The sequence below is a fragment of the Mauremys reevesii genome, linkage group 26, assembly GCF_016161935.1.
Source record: "Mauremys reevesii isolate NIE-2019 linkage group 26, ASM1616193v1, whole genome shotgun sequence".
In the NCBI taxonomy this organism is placed as follows: Eukaryota; Metazoa; Chordata; order Testudines; family Geoemydidae; genus Mauremys; species Mauremys reevesii.
Window position 1 is genome coordinate 12,680,727 of NC_052648.1, and position 18,901 is coordinate 12,699,627.

Here is an 18,901-nt window from a genome sequence, read left to right on the forward strand (position 1 = left end):
CTCCACGGTTTGCTAACAGCGGCGCCAGCCCCTCTGCCCTGCTGCCCACAGCCTGTGCCGCCAGCCAGCGGCTCGGGGACCTTACCAGAGACTTCTCGCGGCGCTCGGAGCTGGTGTTGGTGGGCGAGGCCGGGGGGCTGCTGCTCGTGCTCCCGTCCTGGACAACGAGAACGAGGAGAGTGAGCCCTGGGCAGGCGGCAGAGCCCTCGAGCCGCTGGCCAGCCCAGCTCTGTGCTGCGCAGTGCACAGGAGACGGGGGCTTCCCCCGGCCTGGCGGGTGGCTCCCAGGCACAAGGAGGCCCAGGATGGGTCACCTCTGGGACCGTCTTCCTCACCGGGTACGTTAGCCTGACTCACTCCCTCTGCTCTGGGACCCCGGGGCCGGGGGCGGGAACGAGGGGCATCGGCCCAGTGCCTGGGGGGGGCAGGGCTGGCACGGCCATGGGGACTGAGGGGCATCGGCCCAGTGCCTGTGGGGGGGGGCAGGGCTGGCACGGCCCTGGGGACTGAGGGGCATCGGCCCAGTGCCTGTGGGGGGGGGGCAGGGCTGGCACGGCCCTGGGGACTGAGGGACATCGGCCCAGTGCCTGTGGGGTGGAGGGGCAGGGCTGGCACGGCCCTGGGGACTGAGGGGCATCGGCGGAGCGTAAGGGGAGCCCGGGGCTGGACTAGCCGGGGGTCGGGAGGGTGGGGCCTTAGCAGATGTGCCTTAGCATTCCTGCCCCCCCCCCCCCGCCCAGAAGCGTCCCAGCCCGTGCAGCCAGAGACCCGGGAGAACGGGCACAGGAGCCGCCTGGCACAGTCCCCACCTGCAGGTGTTTGCAGACCGATCGCAGCAGCTGGTACGTGGCCTCCCGGGTCCTCACCGAGACAAAGAGAAACTGCGGGAGGAGAGCGGGGGAAGGGATTGGCCTGACTCCTGGGGAGCGCCCAGCCGCAGCCTCCGCCCTCCACCCCTCCCGGCCCACCCCACCCATGTGGCTCTCCCTGTCCCGGGCTGGTCCGAGGGGCTCGCTTGTCCATCACTGCCCATCAGCCCATCCCTCCAGCCCCTCGCCACTGCACTCCCCCAGCCCTCAGTGTGGGGCTCGCTCTGCTCCCGGTGCCATGGGGGGGGGCACCGCATGGGCTGCCCAGGGCTCACTCTGCTCCCAGTGCCATGGGGGGGCACCGCATGGGCTGCCCAGGGCTCCCTCTGCTCCCGGTGCCATGGGGGGGCACCGCATGGGCTGCCCAGGGCTCACTCTGCTCCCAGTGCCATGGGGGGGCACCGCATGGGCTGCCCAGGGCTCCCTCTGCTCCCGGTGCCATGGGGGGGCACCGCATGGGCTGCCCAGGGCTCCCTCTGCTCCCGGTGCCATGGGGGGGGCACCGCATGGGCTGCCCAGGGCTCGCTCTGCTCCCGGTGCCAGGGGGGGGCACCGCATGGGCTGCCCAGGGCTCGCTCTGCTCCCGGTGCCATGGGGGGGCACCGCATGGGCTGCCCAGGGCTCGCTCTGCTCCCGGTGCCATGGGGGGGGCACCGCATGGGCTGCCCAGGGCTCGCTTTGCTCCCAGTGCCATGGGGGGGGCACCGCATGGGCTGCCCAGGGCTCGCTCTGCTCCCAGTGCCATGGGGGGGGCACCGCATGGGCTGCCCAGGGCTCGCTCTGCTCCGGGTGCCATGGGGGGGCACCGCACGGGCTGCCCAGGGCTCGCTCTGCCCCCGGTGCTGCGGGCGGGCGGGCGGATGCACCACGTGCCTTGCCCTCTGCTCGCACCTTCTCGCCTTCCGCGGTCCGAATGCTGAGGGCGTTGGGCACCAGCAGCGCCGTGTTGGCCTTCTTGAGGATGGCGATGGAGGAGACGGGGATCACCACCTGTGGGGTGAGAGGGGGCCAGCGGGTGATGGGCCCATGGCTCATGGCATCACTCCTGCTCAGGGAGGGGCGAGGACCCTGAGGCCAGGGACCCCCCCCCCCCGATTGTTTGGTCCCCAGGACCCAGGGGGTGGGAGTGCCCCCTCACCAACCACACGTCCCACCCACCCTCCCCAGCCCACCTTCCCTCCCCACACGTCCCACCCTGTCCCCCCCAACCTCCTTCCCCGTGACAACCCACACATCCCCCCCCCCACGTGAGCAGCCGCGGGGCGCGGCGTGTGCCCCAGCGCAGGGCCCTACCTTGACGTCCCGGAGCAGCATGCTGCAGTGGAAGCAGATGTAGTTCTGGGAGATGTAGAGGCGCCCGTGATAGGGGACTTCCCTTTGCCAGGCACAGGAGACACCTGCGGGCGAGGGGCAGAGAGGCGGGTGAGTGGGCAAGGCCCAGGGGGGCAGGCGGGGGCGGGGAGCGGCACTCACTGTCCAGTAGGGCCTCTTCCTCGGGCATCTCCTTGAACGCCTTGTGGTAGCTCGCCCGGCGCTTGGCGAACTGGGGAGAGAGCAGGGGCAGGGTCAGCCCTGTAGAACGAGACCCCCCCACCCCCCCGCCCTGGAGTCTCTGCCGGGGCTGCCATCAGCCTGGGGCCAGCTCAGAGCCCCCACACTGGGCACCATCCCAAGGGCTATCGGCCAAGCTCGAGATGGGCCTGGACACTAGGACGGGCCCCCTGGAGCCCACGGGGGTAGGGGGCAGGGGAGGAGGCACACGCGGGACCTGATGGAGGCTGTGGGCACACGGGGAGTGTCCCGGATCTCCCTGGCTGGCTGGGGGGATGGATCTGCCGGGACCTGCCTGGCGCTGCCAACCCCGCTCCAGGAGAGCCGGCCCTCCGGCAGCTGGCACAGCCCAGTGCTAATGCCAGGTACCTGGCAAATGGATGGTGCCAACCCCCCCCAGCAACCCACCGTAATACCCCCCTTGCCTGCATCCCCCCACCACAGGTATCCCACCCCAGCACGCACCCCCACCCCTGCCCCGGCAGCCCCTCCCAACTCCCCGAGGTATCCCAAACCCACCCGCAGTACCCATCCCAACCCCCCCGACACCCCCGCCAGCATCCATCCTAAACCCTTGTGCCCATCCCAGCCCCCAGCCCCCAGCGCACATCCCCACCCCCCGTGCCCCATCCCAGTCTGGGGGGACTTACAGCGGCCGAGGCGGCCCTCTGCCTGCCCGGGGTCGGCTCCTGTTCGGGCTCTTTGGAGAAGGATGGGTCATAGGTCTTGGATCTGAAATGCACCAGAGGCCAAAGGTGAGCGAGGCAGAGCCCCAGGCGGGGTGAGGGGTCCCCACAGGGCAGGGCTGGCCTTGCGGGGTAGGCAGGCAGCATGGAGGGTGACCATGTGTCCGGTTTTTGACCAGAACGCCCGGTTGAAAAGGGACCCTGGCGGCTCTGATCAGCACCACCGACCGGGCCGGTAAACGTCCGGTCAGGGCGCTGCAGGGCTACGGCAGCTGGTCCCCACCTGTCCTGGCTCCGCGCTGCGCCCTGCAAGCGGCCAGCAGGTCCGGCTCCTAGGCAGGGGAGCCACAGGGCTCTGCGTGCAGCGGCTCCGCACTCCCATTGGCCGGGAACCAGCCAATGGGAGCTGGGGGGGCAATGCCTGTGGGCGAGAGCCTCCTGCGCGGCGCCTCCTGCCCCCCTCTCCCGCCTACTAGCGCCGGGACCTACTGGGCGGGCCCAGGCCAGGTAGGGACGAGCCTGCCTAGTCCTGCAGCACCGACACTGACCGGGAGCCGCGTGGGGTTAGCCCGCCCTGTAATCCCCTGCCCCAGCCCCCCCAAACCCAGAGCCCCCTCCTGCACCCCAACCCCCTCGTCCCCAGCCCCACCCCAGAGCCTGCACCCCAGCCCAGAGCCTCCTCCCACACCCTGAACCCATCGTCCCGGCCCCACCCCAGAGCCCTCACCCCACCCCCGCATCCCAACCTCCTGCCTCAACCCGCAGCCCCTCCTGCACCCCAACCCCTCATCCCCAGCCCCCAAACCCAGAGCCCCTCCTGCACCCCAACCTCCTCTTCCCCAGCCCCACCCCAGAGCCTGCACCCCAGCCCAGAGCCTCCTCCTGTATCCTGAACCCATCGTCCATCGTCCCGGCCCCACCCCAGAGCCCTCACCCCACCCCTGCATCCCAACCTCCTGCCTCAACCCGCAGCCCTCCTGCACCCCAACCCCTCATCCCCAGCCCCCAAACCCAGAGCCAGAGCCCCTCCTGCACCCCAACCCCTCCCTCCTCCCACACCCTGAACCCATCGTCCCGGCCCCACCCCAGAGCCCTCACCCCACCCCGCATCCCAACCTCCTGCCTCAACCCGCAGCCCCTCCTGCACCCCAACCCCTCATCCCCAGCCCCCAAACCCAGAGCCGCCCCCTCCTGCACCCAACCCCTCATCCCCAGCCCCACCCCAGAGCCTGCACCCCCAGCCCAGAGCCTCCTCCTGTATCCTGAACCCAGCGTCCCCGGCCCCCCCCCCGAGCCCCCACCCCCTCCTGCATCCCAACCTCCTGCCTCAACCCGCAGCCCCCTCCTGCACCCCAACCCCTCATCCCCAGCCCCACTCCAGAGCCTGCACCCCAGCCCAGAGCCTCCTCCCACCCCAACCCCTCATCCCCAGCCCCCCCAAACCCAGAGCCCCCTCCTGCACCCCAACCCCCTCATCCGCAGCCCCACCCCAGAGCCTCCTCCCACACCCTGAACCCATCGTCCCCGGCCCCACCCCAGAGCCCTCACCCCCACCCCCCGCATCCCAACCTCCTGCCTCAACCCGCAGCCCCTCCTGCACCCCAACCCCTCATCCCCAGCCCCCAAACCCAGAGCCCCTCCTGCACCCCAGCCCCTCATCCCCAGCCCCACCCCAGAGCCTGCACCCCCAGCCCAGAGCCTCCTCCATCCCAACCTCCTGCCTCAACCCCAGCCTGCACCCCAACCCCCCCCCCCCAGCCCCACCCCAGAGCCAGCACCCCCAGCCCAGAGCCTCCTCCCACACCCTGAACCCATCGTCCCCGGCCCCACCCCAGAGCCCACCCCCCCCCCCCCCGCATCCCAACCTCCTGCCTCAACCCGCAGCCCTCCTGCACCCCAACCCCTCATCCCCAGCCCCACCCCAGAGCCAGCACCCCAGCCCAGAGCCTCCTCCCACATCCTGAACCCATCGTCCCGGCCCCACCCCAGAGCCCTCACCCCACCCCGCATCCCAACCTCCTGCCTCAACCCGCAGCCCCCTCCTGCACCCCAACCCCCTCATCCCCAGCCCCACTCCAGAGCCAGCACCCCCAGCCCAGAGCCCACCCCCCCCCCGCATCCCAACCTCCTGCCTCAACCCAGAGCCCCCTCCTGCACCCCAACCCCCTCGTCCCCAGCCCCACCCCAGAGCCTGCACCCCCAGCCCAGAGCCTCCTCCCACACCCTGAACACATCGTCCCCGGCCCCACCCCAGAGCCCTCACCCCCACCCCCCGCATCCCAACCTCCTGCCTCAACCCGCAGCCCCCTCCTGCACCCCAACCCCCTCATCCCCAGCCCCACTCCAGAGCCAGCACCCCCAGCCCAGAGCCCTCATCCCCCCCCGCATCCCAACCCCCTCATCCCCAGCCCCACCCCCGAGCCTGCACCCCCAGCCAGAGCCTCCTCCCACACCCCAACCCCCGCATCCCCAGCCCAGAGCCTGCACCCCAAGCCCCTGCCCCTGCCCCAGCCTAGTGAAAGTGAGTGTGGGGGGGGGAGAGTGAGCCACCAAGGGAGGGGGAATGTAGTGGGGGGGGCAGGGAAGGGGCGGGACTGGGGTGTGGGGGTTTGTGCGGTTGGGAAGTTGGCAGCCCGAGCAGAGCAGCGCGGGGAGGTGCTGAGGAGGGTCCGGGGCGGGGCGGGGGGGGCATTGTGACTCTGTGGCTTTCCAGGGCAGTGTAGCTCGCCTGGGCCCAGGTGGGAGGGGCCTGAGAAGGGAATTGGGGGGGAGGGGCTTGTTCTTGGGGGAGGTCCCTGGGGGAGGGACAGGGCCTCACCTGCAGAGGCTGGGGCGCCTCCTTGGCTGGGGGGCATCGCTCCCCGTCTCCTCCAGGCTCTGCCACTTCTTCGGCTCCAGCATCTTCTTCTTGCTCTTCTTGAGTTTCCCGGCGCTGGCGGCAGGGTCAGCCAGGCAGCTGGGGAGGGCAGAGAGCAGGGTGGGGTGACAGGCACCTCCAGCGGGGAGCCTCTTCTCTGCCCCCCATCTCCCCAAGGTGGAGGGGAGGGGGGGTGATTTCATTTTCCTGCTCCCCTAGTGCCCTGGCTGGCAGCTACCATGTGAGCGCAGAGCACCCCACCCCCTGCCATCACTCCCGGGTCCCTGCTGTCACTCGCATCCAATGGCCGTCCCCGCCCGCCCTACTCCGAGGTACGGGCTGTTTTCCCCCATGGGCAGCGGTGGAGCTACCCCAGGCCATGGAGAAACTCCAGGGACATGTGGGGCATCGGTGCGCAAGGCACCCATCGCAGCTGGGTGATGCCCGCGGGCTCCCCGCCCTCTCTGCCCCCCACCCCCTGGGCCTGGGGGGTCTTTAGAGTCAGGACCCTGTGGCTGATCTTAATGAGGAGGGGGCAGGGCTCTCTTCACAGTGCAGCCAGCCTGGGGGGCTGCACTGGGGGGGTGGGTACCCGCTCTCCAGTACCCAGTTGCACCTCCTCTAGGACTCGTACCTGTCCTGCCATGGACCGTGGCAAGGCCTATCCATGGCCAGGTGCAGTATGCAGCCTGGTCCTGTTTCTGATGACCCCCCCTTTGTTCCCAGACAGGCCGATCAGATGGCCCCGGGGGCAGCCGCACCCCTACTGAAAAGCCGGATTCACAGACACAGCAAACGGGCCGACAAGCTGCGTGAAAATCCCACAGCCAAGAGGGCAGCGTCAAACGGCCCCAATCCCAGTGCTGCTGCTGCACACCTGGGCCCAGCCGAGCCTCACCCTGCCCCGCCACAATCCGCACATGAGCCCTACGGGCTCCTCCGTCTCCTGCTTCTCCGCAGAGGGAGGCTGTTGTGAGATCTCACAGAGCACGTCCCATCAGCAGACCCCAAAGCGCTTTACATTGGAGAGCAGTATCATTATCCCCATTTTACAGATGGGGAAACTGAGGCACAGGGTGAGGTGGTGACCCAGCAGGCCAATGGCAGAGCTGGGAGTAGAACCCAGGTGTCCTGACACGGACGCCACTTCCCTATCAGCCCAACCACACTGCATCAGCAGATTCCATCCCCCCCAGCACAGCACCAGTTAGTGTCAGCTGGCAGAACAAAAGCACAAAGTCCATTTTTCTGCCTTTTCGTTATTTTTTTTAAAGGAGTTTATTCATTTACTTGCTAACTCACAACATTTAATCACTCGCAACCAGCGTCCCTCCCATTAGGGGAATTAACGAGGTTTGGCTGTAATTAGCTGGAAGTTAATAATACTGTGTTGATACAGTGCAAGCTCAGTTTCAATTTGTGTAATATCCTGCATGTCAGATGGTAACAGCATCCAGGCAGATTCTAATGGAGCAATGGAACAGGACGGTGCTCAGTATGGGCTAGATTATGGAGCTTTTGATTTTTGCTTCCTAAGGCAAAAGAAGGGAAATAAACCCTCATGCTTCAGGGCATGGCATGACCGGACCTTGAATCATGGGGGTCAGGAGGGAACTTCCCCTGGGGGAAGGTTATCCCATCACTGCAGGGACTCTTGCAACTTCCTCTAAAGCAGCTGGGGCCTGATCAAAACATCCTGGTGTCGGTCACACATGAAAAGAAAAAGAGCTGCCGGTTTCCCATCCCAGTCTGAACTCTCCTCCTCACCATACGCAAAGGCCCTGCCGGCAGAGTATTTATAGCTGTGTGTTAGCACAGGCCTCTTTGGACAGCGTGGGATTTTGTGGGTAAGAGCAGAGGACGGCGAGCCAGGACTCCTGGGTTCTGTTCCCAGCTCTGGCAGGGCGGCCTGTTAATTAGAGAGCGGACTTGGAGACAGAATACCTAGATTGCCAGCTCTGGGAGGAAACGTTACCTAGTGGTTAGAGCGAACAGGGTGGCGTGGGGGAGGGGACTCCTGCGTTTGAGTCCCAGCCACGACACTGGTTTGCCACATAGCCAGGCTGCCTATGGCTCAGCTTCCCCCATCGCCAACAAGCCCCCACGGCACACGAGATGCTCTACTGCCAGCAACGGGGTTTTCCGTCTCTGTTGCTGACTGGGAGCTGGGAGCATGGAAGGGGGGTGGAAGAACAGGAGACGAGCCTGAGCTGCAGAGTGGGGGGCTCAGAGCTGTGCCTTTGGGCTCCCAGTACCCCCTTCCCACCCCCTGTACAGATCCTGCACGTGGGCCAAAGCACCCCCACCCTGGCTGAGATCGGAGCCCACCGGAGCCAACGCGCGCCCTGTACCTCATCCCTGAGACAGCCGAGGGGTCGCGTCCCACCCTGGCTCCCCTGGGTTCCCACTCGCTCTGCTGGGCTCCGGATCCCTGCTGCGCTCCAGCCTGTCTGCCTCACACGCTCCTCTGCCTGGCGCTGATGCTGCTCCAGTCCCTGCCCCTCAGCCTGCAGCCTCCTCCCGGCTGGCTGGGAAGGGAGGTCTTGTATACAGCTGGCCCAGCTTGCTGGGACCAGCCCAGGCGAGTTTGTAGGGAGGCGTTGCTCCCAAATACCATTTCCTTAAAGGGCCGGACCCAGAGAATGAACACACTTACTGCAAGCACATGGCTCATTTGCCACCAGCACATTCCTCTCGCTTGAGTGTTGGTCTCACTTCCCAGTCTCTGCCCAAGCAGATCCTGCTCTGAAAGCAGAGCCCAGGTGTGCCTTTAGTGAGCAACCACTGACTCCAACACTCCCCAGCCCAGGGCTACAGCATGGGGCTGCAGTGTTGCCAGCCCTGCAAGTCTGGCCATAACTGTTGTTTTGGTTAAAGCCCCAGCTCCTGGAGTCATGTGAATATGAGAGACTCACAGCTTGTAATAAAAAAAGAACAGTCATTTCTAGCCCTTGTGGTTGCAGAGAAACACTGGAAAGGTAACCCCTAATGGCGTGAAAGCAAGTCAAAACCCTAGTTCTTTAAAAGTCAATTTTTAAGCCAGTCTCGTGATTTTTGAACATCTGGACTTGGCAGTTCTGATTTACCTGCACAATATTTCCAAAGAATATTCTTGTTTTTCCAGAATGCTCAGACATTTTAAATCAACATTTTTCATCACTGATCTATTTTCAAAATAAGATTTTTTTTGGAAGAGTTTTGGTGTTATTTTAGGGCAGGATGTTTTTTTGTTTTGTTTTGTTTTGTTTCCCCCAGAAACACAAATTTTATTTTGAAACTTAAACAACATTTTAAAATGTCTCATTTCAAAACCTGGAACCGTAGGTAACACCGTCGATCAAAAATAATTGGGAAATATTTATTCTGTGGTGCTATTTCAAAAAACACCTATTTTGGGGGAAATGGGCCCCCAAAGGGCATTTTTCAATGAAAAATTCTTTAGTGGAAAAAATGTTGACCAAGCCCTTTACCTAGCGATTTTTGGGTCGTTCACTCCCCCGAGACCCTCCACATGATAAAGCTCCATCCTGCGAGGTCTCAGCTCCATCTCCTGGGCAGATCGTTAACAGATCCAGAGATTCCAACGCCAAAAGGCACCACTGTGACCCTCTAGCCTGCCCTCCTCCATGGCACGGGGCAGAGAACTGCCTCAGCGTCTTTCCTAGAGCAGATCGCTTAGAAAAACATCCGAGCTCGATTTAAAAACGGCCAGGGATGGAGAATCCACCAAAACCTTCGGTCAGTTGTGCCGGTGGTTAATTACCCTCATTGTCAAATATTTACGCTTTCTTTCCAGTCTGAATTGGTCTAGCCTCAACTTCCAGCCAATGACCCGTGTTAGCCCTTTCCCGCCTAGCCTGAAGCCTCCATTATTAGCGATGTGCTCCCCAGACCGTAAGCAAGTCACCCCTTAACCTTCTCCTTGTTAAGCTCCATCGATTGCGCTCCGTGAGTCTGTCACCAGAAAGCAGGCTGGCCAGTCCTCTCAATTAGAGAGACAAGGCGGGTGAGGTAATAGAGAGCCCAGCTTTCGGTGTTACACAGAGCTCCTCTTCAGGGTGCGAAACGTCCTGGCCCAGCTAAATACGGATTGTTCAGCATAAGGAGTTAACACACGTTTCAAGGGCCCGCTCGAGGTGAAGTGGCCTGTAAACACCCTGTAGCCATAGGACAAAAAGGAGGGGGTGGTTGTAATAAGCCATATACTGGTCCAATAAAAGCTATGACCTCCCATATCCTGCGGCCGACACAGCTACGACAACGCTGCCTGCAACACTGGAAGATATTTGAATCCTTTAATCATTCCCGTGGCTCTTCTCTGAACCCGCCCCGATTGACCAACGTCCTTCGGTCAGCAGGGACAGCTCAGTCCTGCTGGGCTGACAGCTCTGGACACGGGGGAGAGGGGCTTGGGAGGCAGGACTCCTGGGTTCTTTGCCACTGCCTCACTGCAGTACCTAATGTCCCCTCCCTTTTCTGCCCCTCGGGCTTCTTCCTGATGGGGATTCCCTCCCTGATACTTAACTCATTCCTGTCTCCAAAGAGCAGTTCGAGAGCCTTACAGATGGCAAAGGGCAGTGAAGCATTATTGATTCTATGGGAGCACTGTGTTTTCCCAGCAAAATGTGCACTCTCTGTCTGCGGTGGCTTTATCTTAGAAGATTAGGGTGGAAGGGACCCTCAGGAGGTATCTAGTCCAACCCCCTGCTCAAAGCAGGGCCAATCCCCAGACAGATTTTTGCCCCAGATCCCTAAATGGCCCCCTCAAGGATTGAACTCACAACTCTGGGTTTAGCAGGCCAATGCTCAAACCACCGAGCTTTATCCCCACCACCAAGGGAAACATCACAAGCAAGAGTGGCACATCTGCGTCTCCTCTCCGGTGCTGCAGTGCCCCTGAGAGAACGTGACGGTCATGCTCCGCAGGGAGCGCGCCTGGGGTGTAACGGGGCCGGGCACAGCCGCGCTGCTGGGAAACGGGGGGACTTCCCTTTGAAAATGTTGGTGGAAATGAAAATAAATGTCATTTTCTCTGGGGCAGAGAGGCAGGGCATCCTGGGAGTCCCTGGCTGCAGGGCATCCCGGGAGATGAAGTCCAGTTCGGGAGCCCAGCCCATAGAGGATACTAGCGACCGAGGCACCATGGCAGCATTTGGGGGTTTGCCCGTGAAAATGGCGCTTTCCCGGGGAAAGGGAACTCCCGTCACACAGAGAATCCCTGAGTCGAACCCCCAAGCGCTGGTCGAACCGCAGTTGTGGTGGGAAAGTCTGGACTGGCCCCAGCACAGCAAAGAAAGGCCTCGCTGTTCCCCAACTCCATGCCCCATAGCACTTGTGAGAGGGGCTCCGGGGCAGAGGGGGCAGCATTTCCCAGGGTGTCTCCAGCAGAGCGGGTGTCGCTCTCCCGGGGAGCTAGGGTTGCCGGTTTTGCTTGGACGTATTCCTGGAGGTGTCATCACACAACATCATCTTTAATTAAAGAATAAGCCTTCGTTCCTGGAGACTCCCGGACATCCTGGAGGGTTGGCAACCTACGGGGAGCTGGACAGTTCCCGTGGGGGCAGGGGAGCACAGGGCTTTCCCTGCAGAATCACGCCAGCCTGCTAGCCTGACGCTGGCTCTGCCCCCTAGGCTGAGAGACAGCCTCATCCCAACCTGCCGTAGCCTTGTTTCCACACGCACGCGGGCTCTCTGGGGCTGTAGTGCTATAGTTAAAGCGATACAACACCCTAATGTGGACACACACCAGTACAAGAGAAGGGAAATCAGCTATCCCAGTAACAGAAACCTTTCTTCTGGTATTACTGTGTCCACACGATTGGCTATCGTGATAAAATTCACCCCCCAACCAAACCAGCAGGCCAGATTCTGCTCTCATTGACACAGGCGTAAATTCAGAGTAACTCCACTGAAGTCAAGTGAAGTGACTCTGGATTCACACTGGTGTAACTGATTAGATGCCACCCACCGTATGGGCTCCCTGGGAGAAGGCAGCCGCAGAGCTGCGGTGAAGATTCTGCCTCCATCCGCCAGACTCTGGGAGTGAACCATTTGGCGGTGCTGGTTACTGGCGGACCTGGCACAGGCAGGAGCTCCAGTAGAGTGAAAGAAGGCGACACACACACCCCAAGCTCTCCAGTCTGCTAAGCGTGGTTGGTGCACACTAGACGGTGGTGTGTGGGGGGTGGGGGAGGGGGTTAGGAGCCTTTTCCAATTTCTCATGCACAAGTAGAAGCTGCATCTACCCCTGGTGGCAGGTGGAAGCGGCTGGGGAAAGACACTGCTCTATGCCAGTTATTGTGTGCACCTCATGCACTGGACAGAGATGAGGATGGCCAACAGTGCCGAGGCTGATTAGCGCCTTCAGAGCCCGAGGTATGCAGCCCCACACCCACAGGAAGGGTGGAAATCAGTGCCACTGTCCGACAGACTGTAGCCTAGGGCTGGTGGAGAAGGCACCAGGGCAGTGATGTTAAATCCTTCATGCAGGGGAAGCAGCCGTGGCTGGAATTCCAGCTGCACTGCTCTGTTCCACCCCAGAGATGGCCACATTCCAGTGTGGGGAGAGCCCTATATATGGTAGCAAAGCTGTGGCCATATAGAGCTTATTCAGAGCTGTTTCTATAGTCACTGCAGCTAGATGTCACAGCAGGAACAATGTCTGGCAAGCAGCTAAATATACCCCTTGGATTTTACACACGTCAAGTCAGCAGTGACAGCTCATTTGCACTCAGAATGCCTTTCGCTTATGTAGCCTCTGCTGGGTAGGAGCTGAATTCAGGCCCATTCTCTGTGCGTCACGTCCCTGTCCTGACATCAGCGTCTATTTGGACTCCTGCCTTCCCTGGGGAGTTTCTATTTCTGGTGGTACGAGTGGGACGCACGGCGGATCTGGGCTTTGGGTTTTTAAATCGGAGCTTGCTGAGAAGAGAGGAGAACAACCTGTACTGCTCCGGGCCTGGCGCTCACCTCCTGGCTTCCAGCAGAGCTCTAATGGGACCAGGAGGGGCTGGAAATAGCCGTTTGGGCCCACGCTGGCCAGCCTGTGCCATTGTTATTTATTGCTGGCCCCAGCCAAGGAGCAGGTCCCACTGCGCCGGGTGCTGTACAGACGTAACGAAGCAGACAAGCCCAGGTCCTCAGAGGTATTGAGATGCCCACTTCCTATTGGAGTCAGTGGGAATTAGGTGCCTAAATACTTATGAGGTCCCAGCCCCAGGGGGCTTGCGATCTACACGCAGACAGGCCACAGGAGGGTGAGGTCACCAGCAGGCAGACAGCGTTACGCAGCAAAGCAGAAGCCCCAGCGGGCCCCTGGCAGGAGGGTGTTACTGGCAGTGCTGGAAGGGATTGCGGCAGCTCTTTGGGTTTTGCTGGGGAGGCTTTGCCATGCATGGGTGGGGGCGGGCAGGTAGACCCTGTGGGAGACTTGGTCAGGTGAGGCTGCCGTCCCCCAGGAGAGCGCAGGCCGGATCCACGGCTGCCCAGCTCAGGGGTGGTATGTGAGGTGCTGCATCACTCACAGGCTCCTTGTCTGTACACACAAAGCCCTCCCCAGCGTACCCCAGCCCTACAGATCCACCTATTGCCAACCCACCCTCATGCTTCCCCTGCGAGCGATGCGGGAACAGCTCCAACAAAGCCACCACCTTGTCCTGCACGGCCCTCCTCAAAACTCCCCTCCTTGGTAACGTGGAGGGGGAAGCTCAGCGTGAGGATAGCTACGCGGGGAGAGCTGGGACCTCTCTACTGACCGGCTAGGAATGATCCCCTTTCATTATTTATCACCCCATCTTCCGCATCTCACCCCACCTCTCTCATCCACCTCTGGCCTCTCGTTTTCTGGGGTAGGGGCTTCTAGCAACCAGCATGGAACTTGGAGGGAGGAGCACAGGCTGGAGGAAGGAGGAGTTTGCGGGAGGCACCGTGGAGTCAGTCTGGGTGCACAGGGCTGGAATGTCTGCTGCAGCTCCAACTCCTCTGCACATGGTCCTCCTTAGAAAGAGCCCCTTTAGCTTTACAGGCAGGGAGTCTTTTCCTGGTGTTACCCAGCCCATGCAACCTGACTTCTCCTTTGTTATATCTGTACAGCATCCAGCACAATGGGGCTCCGCCTGGCTATGGCTTTTAGATGTTGCTGCAACATTCATGTTAAATAATGAAGAATAATAGTGCGCAATGCGGCGACACTGCCGGGCGAGAGAGCCACCGAGAGAGAATCTCTTCTTAACTGGGGTTCGGTGGATAGTCTTTGGCGCCGGGGTCTGGCTGGCTTCCACTGAACAATTCACTAAGGCAGCCCACAGCTGGGAATTCAGGATGGATGAATATTACTGACCCCAGTCGATCTGTACGCGCTTCACAAAGGAGGTTGGGATCATTATCCCCATTGTACAAGCGGGGAAACTGAGGCACAAAGAGACCAAATGCCCTGCTTAAAGCCACCCTGCAGGCCAGTGGCAGAGCCGAGAATAGAGCACCCAGCCCGGCCAGGGGGTCTCTAGCCCAGCACTCTCAGCCCAGCCTTTGGGCTTACTGCAGCCTGACAGAGACCCCTTCTCGTGCTTTGTGGCTGCCTGATGCTGCTTTCTAGTGGCTGGGCCCTGCTACGCACAGCAGCCAGTTCTTCAGCTTGCATGGGGCGGGGAGTGCGTCCATGGACGTAGGTTCATCACCGCGGCAGGGTAGGAACCTGCCATGACAGCGGGGCTGGGAGGTGAAAGGACGGCGCAGGGCTGGGGCTGAGCCGTGATTCAGAATCCACCGGCCAGTCTCACGCCCGACAAAACGTCCGACTTCTCCCAGCGTTCGAGGGAAAAGAAAAACAAGCCGCCTCCATGGGGTCACCCACGTTCGCTGCAAGGTTGTTTCTCTTTCCCCAGCCTTGAGCTTTTACGGTGGTTTGCACCTTGCTCCCGAACTCTCTGGCCCCTCCGAGATAAAGATTTTCCCGGCAGGGGCGGGAGATTATCTGGAAAGGCTTCAGAAAATGCAGTTTCCTGCTGGGAGTGCGCTCAGGGCAGGGCCCGTCAGTGTGTTCTGGGGGCCTGGATACCCTGCCTGGGTCACTGCACCTGTGGATTGTGGGGAGCAGCTGAGAAACCCCTCCCCCCAGCGGAGGGGGGAAGAGCGTGTCTGCCCCCAGGGTCGTTTGGTTGCCAAGCTTCTGCTGGGAGTTTTGCTGCTCACCAGGAGGATGCGCAGACCCAGAGGCTGACAAAGTATCTGCCCTCGGCCATGGCAGTGGTGGCCAGTTCCTTTCCTGGGGATGGGGAGCTGTGCTTGTCCTGGGGGATGCTGGCCACTGCCCAAGGCAGGGTGCCAGGCTAGATGGCCCCCGGCCTGAATCCTGAATCCGCCTGGCCTCTCCAAGGGTTACCTGGCGGCTGCTTCCTTGTCCGGGGGGATGCGGTCGAAAGCGGGAAGGCCCAGCAAGGGAGTGGGGCCAGGACTCCTGGGTTCTATTCCTAGCTCCGTCGCAGACTCAGTGGGTGACCTTGGGCAAGTCACACCCCTTTCCATGCCTCAGTTTCCCCAACTGGGATACAGGGAGCTGATACTCCTGCCCCAGTGCAAATCACACAGGAGACAGGGCTGTGTAAGTGCAGTGATTTTCCTTTGCACACACACCATCCCTTCCAGCAGCGGGCCCCTGATACAAGTCAATGGCTGCAGCCCTACGGTGTGCCCAGGGGTGGAGATATCGGTCTCCCTCCTTTACAGATGGGGAAACTGAGGCACAGGGCGGGGGCATCATCCCGGGAGCATGTGGCAGGGCTGGGAACAGGCCCAGGTCCCAGGCCTCACCCACAGCGATGCCCAGGACCGAGCAGGCGTGATCCAGGCACAGGCGACGTCTCCCGGCCACCAGGGTCCCTACTCCGACCGGCTCGCTGATCTCCATGTGCCAGGTCAGGCCCTTTGATGCTGGCAAGCGCTGGGCTCACAGCAAGGCCCAGCCCAGGCTGCCCTGCTGCCAGAAGGGACTGACTGGCCGTGTCTGGTGCCCTCCCCTCCTGGCTCTGGCCGCTGCACATGCGGCAGCCAGCTGGACACCTGGCATAATGGGGTGACGCCAGTGGCGAGGTGGGTGGGGCAGGCAGACACTGCTGAATGTCTGGGGAGGAGAAAGCTGTGCTGTGTGTGTTACAGCTTAGCAGCCCGGGCCCGAAATGCCTCTGCATCCCACGGCCCCGGCACACAGAGGGGGGCAGCGCCCAGGCACATGTGGGGGACGTGCATAGCCCAGGGACACACCCAGTGCACACTCCTGCCCCCAGCACACTCCACCTCTCAGACACCCCCTCCCACAAACCACTGCCCCACTCGCACCCTGCCCCCCCAAACCATGCCCCCCCTTTCTCCCTACACCCCCCACCCCCGACACCCCCACCTGCTGCAGAGCCAGGCAGCCACAGCCATGGGAGCTGACACCGGCCCCTGGATCAAATCTGCTGCAGGAACACGCTGCAGGCCCTGAGAGCAAGACAAATTCTCCAGGCCACACCCCCCTGCCCTGCCGCCCCAGGGGCTCCGAAGCGCTTTACAGCGGTTAGCAGATTGCATGGCACAGCCGTCCCAGGCCGGGGCCTGGCCTGGCGAGCACCCCACAGGAGGAAACGCGGGCATGGAGCATGTCAGAGATTTGCCCAAGGTTACCATGGGAGTCTGTAGCCAAGACAGGCATTGAACCCGGACACACACCCAGAGGAATCCCCAGGGCACGGCCCCGAGTCTGGATTAGTTTAGCCTGGAGAGGACAGACTGGACCGAGATCTCTCTCCACACATGCGTGTGCAGGGGCGCTGGAACTACAGGTGACAGCATCCCAACACCTGCTTTTCATCAGACACGGGTTTGTTCAGTGGCATCCAGCTCCCGCACTGCAAACGCTGTCCCAGCACCCCGCCGTGCAGTGCTTAATCCATGCCAGGGCTGAGCCCGGCACCTCTGGTTGGCAGTTCAGAGCCCCGACACCTCTGGGCCTGGCAGTTCAGAGCCCGGCACCTCTGGGCCTGGCAGTTCAGAGCCCCGGCACCTCTGGGCCTGGCAGTTCAGAGCCCCAGCACCTCTGGGCCTGACAGTTCAGAGCCCGGCACCTCTGGGCCTGGCAGTTCAGAGCCCCGGCACCTCTGGGCCTGGCAGTTCAGAGCCCTGGCACCTCTGGGCCTGGCAGTTCAGAGCCCCGGCACCTCTGGGCCTGGCAGTTCAGAGCCCGGCACCTCTGGGCCTGGCAGTTCAGAGCCCCGGCACCTCTGGGCCTGGCAGTTCAGAGCCCCGGCACCTCTGGGCCTGGCAGTTCAGAGCCCGGCACCTCTGGGCCTGACAGTTCAGAGCCCCGGCACCTCTGGTTGGCAGTTCAGAGCCCGGCACCTCTGGGCCTGACAGTTCAGAGCCCCGGCACCTCTGGTTGGCAGTTCAGAGCCTGGCACCTCTGGTTGGCAGTTCAGAGCCCGGCACCTCTGGGCCTGGCAGTTCAGAGCCCGGCACCTCTGGGCCTGACAGTTCAGAGCCCCGGCACCTCTGGGCCTGGCAGTTCAGAGCCCCGGCACCTCTGGGCCTGGCAGTTCAGAGCCCGGCACCTCTGGGCCTGACAGTTCAGAGCCCCGGCACCTCTGGGCCTGGCAGTTCAGAGCCCGGCACCTCTGGGCCTGGCAGTTCAGAGCCCCGGCACCTCTGGGCCTGGCAGTTCAGAGCCCGGCACCTCTGGTTGGCAGTTCAGAGCCCGGCTGCCATGTGCCCGTACGCTAGCAGTGCCGGCATGTGGGTGTCTGGTCACACGGAGACACTGCAGCCCCCCTCCCGGAGCTGCTCCTCAGGGCCCAGGGGTGGGGCGAGGGTGTCCCATGGGGCAGGCTGTCGGAAGGGCTGGGGCCAGCCCTCGGTAGGGTGACCAGACAGCAAGTGTGAACAATCGGGAGTGGGGTGGGGGGTAATAGGCGCCTATAGAAGAAAATGCCCCAAATATCAGGCCTGTCCCTGGTCGCCCTAGCCCTAGGGCCCCGTGGAGAGCCCGCTCCTAAACGCCTGGAAGGAGAAATCCACTTACGGCTCCGCCGCCTCGCCCAGGGCAGTGTCTGCTCCGCTGAGCCGGGGCTCCATCGGCCACGGTGTCCTGGTCCCCCGGCCGCGCTCCTGCCTGTCCGTCTGCAACTCCGCCGCGCGCTCCCAGCTGCTGCTTTATCAGCTGGGCAGGCAGAGCAGAGTTCAAAGCTCAGACTCTGCGCCTGCTGGGACTGAGCCGGCCCGGGAGACGTGCCCCAGGAAGCCGGCGCTGATGTGGACGCTGAGCGGCCCTGGCGCACCACGGGCTGCTCGCTCCTAGCCGCAGCGTCTCCGGACTCTCCCTCGTGATGGTTTCCCCGGCGACCGGCCAGCAGGTGTTTTCCTCCTTCAAGGAAATCCAAGCGTGGCAAGGCTGCCTCTGCACCGCCGCCGGCTCTGAGCTCAGCTTTATATTCCTGCCTCCCCTCGCCCACACCCGTGCACAAACACGCATGGCACACGCCAGCACACGCCACAGCCAGCTGGCAGCTTATGCCCCACAAAAGCTTCCGACGCTCCCGTCCATCCTGGACATTCCTGAACTGAGCTGTGACAGCCCTCGGTGCTGGGCTGAAGGCACTGCACACGCGTCACTCTGGAGCGCACCCAGCACCCCACAGCCATGCTGGGGCCAGAACCCAGAGTCCCTGTGCACAAAAGCAGGGATTGAGAGGAGAATCTCTGCTGGCAGAGTTGGGCCTATGACACACAGCTGAGCCACTCAGATTCCAGCCAGCAGGGGGCAGGAGCAGTGGCAGAGGAGTCTTGGGAATGGGAAGGAGCAGGACAGGAGGGGGCAGGAATTGGGCTAGTGCCTCACGGGGTGACCTCAGCTGAGTCACTGCCCTGCTCTGTGCCTCAGTTTCTCCTGTGGGGGTGATACTTTGCTCCCT

At 62.3% G+C, this 18,901-nt stretch overlaps 1 protein-coding gene across 5 annotated transcripts in view; it reads right to left on the bottom strand.

The window, feature by feature from the left end:
- Positions 1–18,482, bottom strand: part of LOC120391925 (GRAM domain-containing protein 2A-like) — a 29,188-nt gene extending 10,706 nt beyond the window's left edge. The window contains exons 1-9 of one of the 5 annotated variants that reach the window (XM_039516194.1): positions 8,315–8,980; positions 6,598–7,872; positions 5,925–6,062; positions 3,071–3,152; positions 2,343–2,412; positions 2,163–2,266; positions 1,743–1,859; positions 810–881; positions 86–157 (exon numbers count right to left, since the gene is read on the bottom strand). In XM_039516194.1, the coding sequence (XP_039372128.1) occupies positions 86–157; positions 810–881; positions 1,743–1,859; positions 2,163–2,266; positions 2,343–2,412; positions 3,071–3,152; positions 5,925–6,062; positions 6,598–6,632 (690 nt within the window). In that variant the 5' untranslated portion in view covers positions 6,633–7,872; positions 8,315–8,980. Of the gene's footprint in view, positions 1–85; positions 158–809; positions 882–1,742; positions 1,860–2,162; positions 2,267–2,342; positions 2,413–3,070; positions 3,153–5,924; positions 6,063–6,597; positions 8,283–8,314; positions 8,981–18,012 lie in introns of those variants that run through there. The other 4 variants (XM_039516191.1, XM_039516192.1, XM_039516195.1 and 1 more) reach the window with 4 other exon arrangements.
- Positions 18,483–18,901: the final 419 nt, after the last annotated feature.